An 8984-nucleotide genomic window follows, 5' to 3' on the forward strand; every position below is an offset into this window, starting at 1 on the left:
AGAGACAGAGTCTCACTGTGTTGCCCAGGCTAGAGTGCCATGGCATCAGCCTAGCTCACAGCAACCTCAAACTCCTAGACTCAAGCAATCCTCCTGCCTCAGCCTCCTGAGTAGCTGGGACTACAGGCGTGTACCACCATGCCTGGCTAATTTTATTCTATATATTTTTAGTTGTCCAGCTAATTTCTTTCTATTTTTAGTAGAGACAGGGTCTCACTCTTGCTCAGGCTAACCTCAAACTCCTGGGCTCAAGCGATCCTTCTGCCTCAGCCTCCCGAGTAGCTGGGACTACAGGCATGCACCACCATGCCCGGCTAATTTTATTCTATATATTTTTAGTTGTCCAGCTAATTTCTTTCTATTTTTAGTAGAGACAGGGTCTCACTCTTGCTCAGGCTGGTCTTCACCTCCTAACCTCGAGGGATCCTCCCGCCTCGGCCTCCCAGGGTGCTAGGATTATAGGCGTGAGCCACTGCGCCCAGCCCTCCAACCCTTTTTTAACCTCCAGGACAAAGGATCCTTGTCAAAGAGTCTAATAGGGAATGAGAAAAAATGACTAGGAGCAACTAAAGAATGGATGGCCATCCAATAATTATCGAGACTCTTCATGTTTTGTCAATATCAGTTGGCTGCATTTTTTTTGTATAGCGATGCTCCCTTATTGAGTAGTAAATGTCCCTGAAATCACAGCAATTAGTAATGAGGTGTATCCAAAAAGGAAGATAAATAAATAAATGAATAAGAGATTAAAAAGTACTTAATATTCAAGAATAGAGATAAAGTAATTCTCCAAGCTGGGTATACTGATGGCATGGGATGTCTGAGTATCTGAATCTATGTCAAATGAAGAACAAAAGGAACATAATGAGGTATGTATTTGTCAAGGTCTACATTACTCCAACAAAGGTTACAAAAATTGAAGCGATGAGCACAAAATCAAATCCAGTGAGTGGCAAGGATTTCAACAGCTTAAATGGATTATCAAAAATTGAAAAATAGTAAATCCATATGCCTCTGTAAGTTAGGCAGTATCCAAAATCCTGTTAGTCAACATTTCATTCAAGAGAATGAAGCATAAAAGTGTCACTGGATGTTAACATTACACGTAAATGAAGACTGTGGAAGAATAAGGCTATGAGCTTGGAGATGGTGTCCACAAATGGGTTCTAGTTGGTAATTTTCTTTAGTAGATAAGGTTTTTGTCTCTGTAAAAATGTAAGAAATTTAGTTGATCTTAATGTAACTATTTTCCCTCTCCCATGCAGTTTTCTTCTAGAGATTAAGGTTTGTCTTACGCTTCCCAAACTTGGGACAAACCCACTTTTAGGAGAGTGCCCAGGGGGAATTAATCATCTGAATTCTATGATCTTCAATAAGACAGCCACTATCAAAGATCATTTATGATAATCAGTTAACATAACATTTTCCTTTAAATAAAAAAAATTTTAATAGTGCTTGGGCATGGTCTCTGAAGTTTCAACAGCCCAGCCAAGCTATCTAATGTATATACAGTTATAATGCTAAAGAAAACCAGATGATAGAAAATATAACTCTTCCTTGATTTAAAAAAATACGCTTTACGTAAAAACATAAATTTATGAAATGGTTCAAAGGAGAGTCAAAAAATCTCCTGCTTTACAAACCATTTGGCTTAATGGATAGCCACATTTAAAATGTGATTTCATTAATTTTAAAATCAGTGGATACTCTTCAGACTACTTCTACTTCGTTTATCCAAATACTGCCATAAATCATTGTGCAATCAGCATTATTTTGACCCTTACGTCTAGTAAATAAATGACTGTCATTCTGTGTGGGATGGAGGATGGGTATGTGGATGCTGAATAAGGGTTTATGGGCTGATTTAAATTAACTGTGGACAGACAGGTTTATTTTTAAAATGTTTTCAAGGCAGCTCTAAGCAATATATCTATTAATTTACATTCTACAGAGTCAAGACCATTATCTGAATATGTGATAGCATTTTTTTTTCAGCAGGTATTTCCAAGCTAAAGATGTGAGCTGGGGGAAAAAGTGCATTGGCATCATTCAAACGCAACATGCTCTGGAATGTACTGATGTGCTCGAATAGAAACGAACAAGGTCCCGTCTGGTCCCATCCAGATAGCAAACAAGCCAGAATACATACGATTCCTCGTGGGAAAGCAATAGTTGCTATGAGGTTCACACACCTAGAAAAGCAGAAGGTGAGACGGTGCCATTGCTTCTCGAAACCATGACACTGATCCCTGTCTCCACGAAGGGCACAGAGAAGTCCACCACTTCAGAACGTTCCTCGTTGATGGTGAGCGAGCCCACTGCCATTACTGCTCGTTGATAGACCACCTGGATGCAAGGCAAAAACAAAAAAATGCAACAATACTTTTACTTTTCCTCCCTGCATCCCTAAGGATCTTAAGCCCTTTGTCCGAATGAGTGCTGGGGGTGGGGGAGTGAAAAGGTAACTTACTTCTCCAATCATTCCATTCCACACGTTGTTAACTTTTTTGCCATGCTTCCCGTTAGTCACCAAGTACAGGTCGTAAGTAAACTTCACAGTCCTGGAGAGCTTCTTTAGAATATCAATGCAGAACCCTTTGCAGCATTTTTTAACATTCATCCCCTCATTGGTTGAATTGCTGTAGGGAAAATCCCAAGACCACAGAACGTTAGTACTGGAAGGTTTGGTCACAGTCATTAGCTACACCCTTCTCGTGTTTTCCAGATGGGAAATTGAAGCTCCAAAAGGGGAAGTGGCTTTTCCAAGGACATGCAGTGAGTGTATGACAGCAAAAGTAAAAAGTATTCTTAATCACAGCACTTATCATGACAACGGCTAACATTTATTGAATAATTACTATTTGCAAGGCACTGCCCTAAGTGCTTTATATTAATTTTTGAATTAATCTCCATGACATTTCTCTAAATTAGGTGATATTTTTACTCCCATTAAACAGATAAGAGTTACCAATTCTTTTTTTTATGAGTTTATAGCACATACAACCTCTTTAGATCAGAGTTTAGTCATCCGATCTAAACCAAATCATAAAAAGGTATTGGAAAATGGAAAAGAGAGGATGTGGAATCCTCGGGTGAAGTAGGGTTTTACTTCATCCTATCGTTACAGAGGCTTGAAATGAAAGGAAAGAAGTTAGGGTGCTTGGAAGATTCCTCAGCTAAGAGTCAGGAGACCTGAGTCCTACCTCATGTCTGAGTTCATGGACTTCACTTCTCTTGATAGAGCCAAATGTTACATGAGGGCTCATTCATGACATTTGCACTACCTGCCTACATGGCCTGAAGTATAAAAGGTGATGCTCTTTAAAAATCAATATCCTTGATGAGCAAAGAGCCCTATTAGCACATAGAGAGCACTGTCAATTTAAAGGTATCATATAATCCACCAAGGCTATGCTCATTGCTTTGTGTGAGCCACCCCGATTTATTCACCTGACCAAATCACACTCAAAGGACACCCACACAAACCATGAACACCTTTCAGAGGTAGGAAACACTGGTCTCCCCAGTTGATAGCAAAAGCACTTAGACAACCCATGTAGGAAGACCAAGGCCTCTTTGGGCTGTACGCTGGATTCCATTCCACCTTCCACTGGGACATCTGTTAGCTCAACTCTATCTTTGAGTCATGCCTGTCATGAAACATGCGCTCTGTTTGCATATTCCATTTTTGGCACATCCACACATTGGAGTGTTACCTAAGCACTAAAATGATGTTTATGGAAACCTAACATCATAATAAGAAAATACTTATGTTTCCACATCATATGAAAAGAGTAGGTTACACCGTGGCACAAACAGAATAACCATAGCTATATGAAAACGGACGAGCTACGGAAAAACAATGAAACATGAAGCATAGCTATTATGAATGGTGGAAAACAGTTTTTTCCTCTTTTTCATATTTTTAGGATTTTTCACCCCAAATTATCTAGTGAGTATGTACTACCCATGTAACTGGAGATACACACACATCAAGCACCATCGATGTATATCAATATGTATATTTATGAATGTGGACAGACGTGACGATATAATTTTGAGTAATGGAAGTGGGTTGCAAATGACACCTTTTTCCCAATGCATCCCTTTATCTCAGGATCACAGATCACCTCTCCTGAATTGCTGTCTTCACCATTAGCCCCCTCCCATCCTGCCCCGGCTTCTGCTCAACCATCCTGCCTCTGTCGGCCCAGACCACCGTGGAGACTTTGCTCTCTTGCCCAGAGGCTGAATGAACGCTCAGCCTGGGTAGGGGTGGCCACATCTGCATATATTCACATGTGATGACTGGTGACGTCAATGCTGCAGTGTCATAGGAAGCAGGTGCCTGCCCTACCCCCACCAATTACCCAGAGCAGAGTGGGTCATGCTGGAGTTAAAATTGCCATAAATACAATAGAATTGTCTCCTAAGTACATTAAATTAATGAGATGTCCAGAAACCATTTTCTGCTTGCTATATGTGGCTCTGAAAAATGTATCGAAATCAAAATCTCTCTTTTTCTTCCCGGCCACTGTAGGCCATGCATGGATGCCTCTTCCCTACCTCTGCTCATTTGTGTCTCCTTCACTCTCTGCTCCTTCCCTTTTCCTCCGATCACAGCCTCTTCCTCCACCTGGTCAAGATTCCTGAGTTTAGACGGAACTTACGAACGCCCCAGGTTTAAGATTCAGGGCCATAGGCATAGAGTGGTTTTCTCTGGTCTCACTGGAAACCTCAGCCAGTTTATGAGATAAGGATCCCCCCACATCCCTGAACACGAGGTGTATTTCTAGATACAGATGGTCCCTGATGCATTTTCACCCAACAGGCACCCACTGAGTGCCTACTGTGCGCAAGACGTGAAACTGGGTCCCTGGGGACACAGGATGAACAAGACATGCAGCAGCTGCAATAGTTGAATTTATCATGGTGATTATGGAATCAAAGACCAGCTTGTAATTGGAAACTTCTGCTGGTTCCTATTCCAGCCCTTGCGCGGGTGTGGAGGGGGTGTGACTTAACTACACAGACATGTGAGAAATGGTCCCCGTGCCGTCTCTCTCAACGCCCCACCACCACCCAAAAGAAAAAAAATGACTCATAAAAATAAATATGGTGAAAGGGATCCAACAAATGGTCCAGTTTCTGGCTCTCCCGTCTCCCGGTGTAGCCAGTGGGTGAGAGCAGCGTCACGCAATTCCGACGGAGCGGCGTTCAGTTCCTGGGTTGGCTTCTCTCAACCCGGGAAACTCAGGCAAGTCTTGCCCCACGCAAAGCCTCGGTCTGCTCATTCGTAAACTGAGAAATCGGATACTTACTTTGCAGGATAGTGGGGAAGATTAAACAAAGTATCTAAAGCACTTCTCCTGTAAGCACTTAAAAATAAATGTCCTCTCTTCCTGCCAATGCTCTGATAGTTTGGGGGTTTGATTGACAGTGTGACCATTTCTTCCTGCACATCAGGCCAAATAATTTTTCCAATGTTTTCTCCACATCTTTACCCCCCCAACTAACAGACTAGAAGGAAAGTCTGATTTCTCAGCTCATTTCTTATTACCTGGGTTTTTAGAAGATTGATGTGGGCCTTCGAGGCCCCACCATTTACTAGAAGTGAGAAACAAAGGGTTTTCCCTGGAAGACTATTACCGAGAAAACAAATACAATCATGTTGTCTAATAGGAATACTTTTGCCTGCCTCAAAAATGTTACCTTTAAGAAATGCAATTGATCTAATCTGGGTTAATGTTGGGATGCGCAGATCCTGGTAATTTTCTACTGCTGTCAGGTAAGTCAAAGACTTTAATAATTTTACCTAGACACACAGTAAACTTCTCATTTCCCCAAGTGGAAAAAGGAAAGCTTCAAGCCACTACCTCCCCGCAGAAACCAAGAACGTGTATTTGAACCTGTTAAGCTGTTTATAGTCTTCGGTGCAAAAGTCAATTCTTTTAAAGAGAGTGATTTATTTTGGTTCCTTTCCTTCATACAAATGTGACTCGGGACTTGGGGAATCTACTTGTTTTCAGCTCCAGGGCTTTTGATTTTAAAGATTCTAAACTCCTGTTATTGATTGTGAAGCAGAGGAGGCCCCCCGTGGTCGGCCCTGTTGAAACACAGAGGCCTCGTTACCGGAAAGGAGGTGTCCTGCCAAGGGTACATGCTTGGCTTTCTGCCAGCCACTCTGCTTTCTTCATCTGCCCAAGTTCTGCTCAAAGAACATCCACCCAAGTCAGACCCTCGTGAGACCACTTCCCCACCTTATCCGCTCCGTCCTTCTTGCAGCTCGTCACTCTCCAGCACTGCACGGTTTCCTTCTGCTTCCCAAGCTTCCAAGCTCCTTCCCTCCTCTGGGCCTCTGCACCTGCCGTCCCCTCTACCTGGAAGGCTCTTTCCCCAGAGCTTCACATGTCTGGCCTCTTCTCTCCCTTTGTGTATCACCCGAAACCTTACCTGTGTGAGCTACAGGCCCCACATACCCGATTTACTCTCATCTCACACCTCCTTCTTTATAACCTGCACGGGGCCGATCACAGCATGGAGCTGCCCTGTTCCCTCATTGGTCCAGCTGTTTTCCAACAGTGCATGATCCCCGGCTGCAAGGTCTTGTCTTTCGTCTTCTCTGTTCGTCGATGTATCCCCTATGCCCGGGACTGTGCCTAACACACAAACTGTGCTTACTGCATACTTACTTATTTATTCTTCTTTTATAACTTTATTTATAACAATATCTGTGTCATTTAGTTGTAAAGGAATCCAGCAAAAATTATTAAAACACTCATGCCCCGAAACAGGGCTACCTCCTTGCCTTTCCTGGGCATGCCTCACCTCCTCCTTGACCTCGAGGCAGGGGGACTGTTTACCAAAGGAAAAGTCCAGCCCTGAGAGCGAAGTGCGGGCACTGGAGAGGGGGAGGGCCTATGTAGGAGGGACCTATTTATTTATCGCATGATCTATTCCAAATTTCAACTCCAAAGAGGCTAACGTTAATGACCTCATTGATCCAAACCAAAATAGTAACCTTCACAATACATTTAGTAATTATAAATATTTTTAAAAAGTATATCCTGATCCCAAGCAGTGAGATTTGGGTACTTGCATCTAGTTTAATAGTGACTGAGGTTGGAGCCTGGAAGGTGGAAGTAAAAGTACCTGTTCATCGTCTAGTCATGAAAAAAACATCAGTGTACTGTGCTCTGCCCTTGTAACTGAGTGTACAAAGATTAATAAGTCACATTCCTTATATGTAGGCAGCTCATGAATCAGGGAAAGAGACAGACAAACTATAAACTATAAAAGCAGGTGATAAGAGTAGGGATGGGGCTATGCCCGGGGTACCATGGATGTAGCCAATCATCTTGGGGAGGCAGTGGCCAAACTTAAGGGACACGTAAGAATTGTCCAGGTGGAAGGAGGCGATGAGAAAATACTCAGAAAGAAAGATTTACATCCAATAGTGGGCCTTCTCCTTCAGCGATTCCCCACAATGGCGGTTCATGTTTACATCAGGGAAGACCACGATCGGGACCTTGACTTGGCCGTGGAGATTTCTGTGTCCTTTTTCGGTCACAACAAAAGGGGAAGCGACACAGAGGCAATGCTTGCTTGCTGCTGGTGAGCTGGGAAACTGCTAGAAGTTCAGTTTCCACCTGAATTTCATCAGAGGGTCCCATGCAAGGTGTGTGTTTAACCCTAAATGGGGAGAAGTTCTTAAAATTTTTGAAAAGTGTGGATCTGGGAAATAGAAAAGAGCTGGAAGGAAGAGGAATGCGCTGGAAAGGGAGTGGTGGGAGGGGCAGCCAGAAAAGTACAGAAGAAATAACTATTTTTAAAAAGACTGAAAGGGAGGGTTGATTCAACACATGGGTTAAAAATACAACTGTAGCATCAGTCGGACCAGCGTTTGTGGCCTACCTCTTCCATCTTCTAACTGGGTGGCTTTGAAAGTGTTTCTTAATCTCCCTATAAGCCAGTTTTATCATGTTATTTGCAAAAGGCAAAACTACCCACCTCATACTGCTGTTGGAGTTAAATGAATGCAAGTTTGGTGCATCTCCAGGCATTTAAGTCTTTTTTTTATCAATTATTCTGTTATAGCTATTATAATAGAGTATATTTTATATCACATGTTATTATTAAATTATGGGCCTTGTTATTATCAGTGATACAGGCTATTTTAAAGGACTGGGCACATCCAGCCTCCAGCATCCCTGGTACTCACTTGATTTTGACGAACTTCCGACACGGCACCGTGTTCCGCACACACGTCTCGGTCAGCGGGTCTATGTCTTCCACGATGACAAACGGGGCCTCCTCCAGGGTGACGATGCTCAGATGGTTGTCGTCCGGCTCACAGTCAGAGAAGGACTTGTACCTGGGCCACACGGCGTGCCGCAGGCTAAGGGTCTGGTTCTCCCACTTGCCCACCTGCATCACAAGCACAAAGACACATCTGTGCTTCCTGGTACCACAGACTTCTCCAAAGGCAGGTCCTTCCCCACAGCAGGTGCAGGAGAAGGAATCTTTCAGTCTTAAGGGCCTTTCTACTGCATACCAGAACATATGCGTCTGCTTGTGGGCTGAGAGAAGTGGGCATAAGAGAAAACAGAATATTGGGGGGCAGCAACCCATCCCAGCCTTCCCCCACACAGAGGAATTAAATATGCATGTCTGAGAGTGGCGCCCAAGCTCTGACACTTTTAGAGCTCCCTAGGTAGGGCTAATGTTCTTCCAGAGTTCAGGACCACTGACGTCATGGAAAGAGCACGGACTTTTAGAATCAGAGAGGTCTGGGTCTGATTCCCCACTCTGCCACCTGCTAGCTGTACAATTCTAGGCAAGGTCTAAAGCACTAAGAGCTTCTGTTTTCTCATCTGTAAAACAGGCACATTTCCTCCCACTTCATAAGGATGTCCTGGAATTTAAATAAGGCAATGCATGAAGAGCAGAAGCACCGTGCCTGGCACATGGGAGGGATCATATAT

The 8984-nt window shown here is 43.3% G+C and overlaps 1 protein-coding gene across 3 annotated transcripts in view; it reads right to left on the reverse strand.

Annotated features, from left to right (window-relative positions):
* GRIN2A (glutamate receptor, ionotropic, N-methyl D-aspartate 2A) overlaps positions 1-8984 on the reverse strand; it is a 356110-nt gene that overhangs the window by 68036 nt on the left and 279090 nt on the right. For all 3 annotated transcript variants that reach the window (XM_012647585.1, XM_012647586.1, XM_012647587.1), the window contains 3 exons: positions 8222-8427; positions 2471-2639; positions 2193-2346 (listed from right to left, as the gene is read on the reverse strand). In XM_012647585.1, coding sequence (XP_012503039.1) covers positions 2193-2346; positions 2471-2639; positions 8222-8427 — 529 coding nt within the window. The remainder of the gene's footprint in view (positions 1-2192; positions 2347-2470; positions 2640-8221; positions 8428-8984) is intronic.

This window comes from Propithecus coquereli, unplaced genomic scaffold (genome assembly GCF_000956105.1).
Source record: "Propithecus coquereli isolate 6110/MARCELLA unplaced genomic scaffold, Pcoq_1.0 Scaffold27, whole genome shotgun sequence".
Lineage (NCBI taxonomy): Eukaryota > Metazoa > Chordata > Mammalia > Primates > Indriidae > Propithecus > Propithecus coquereli.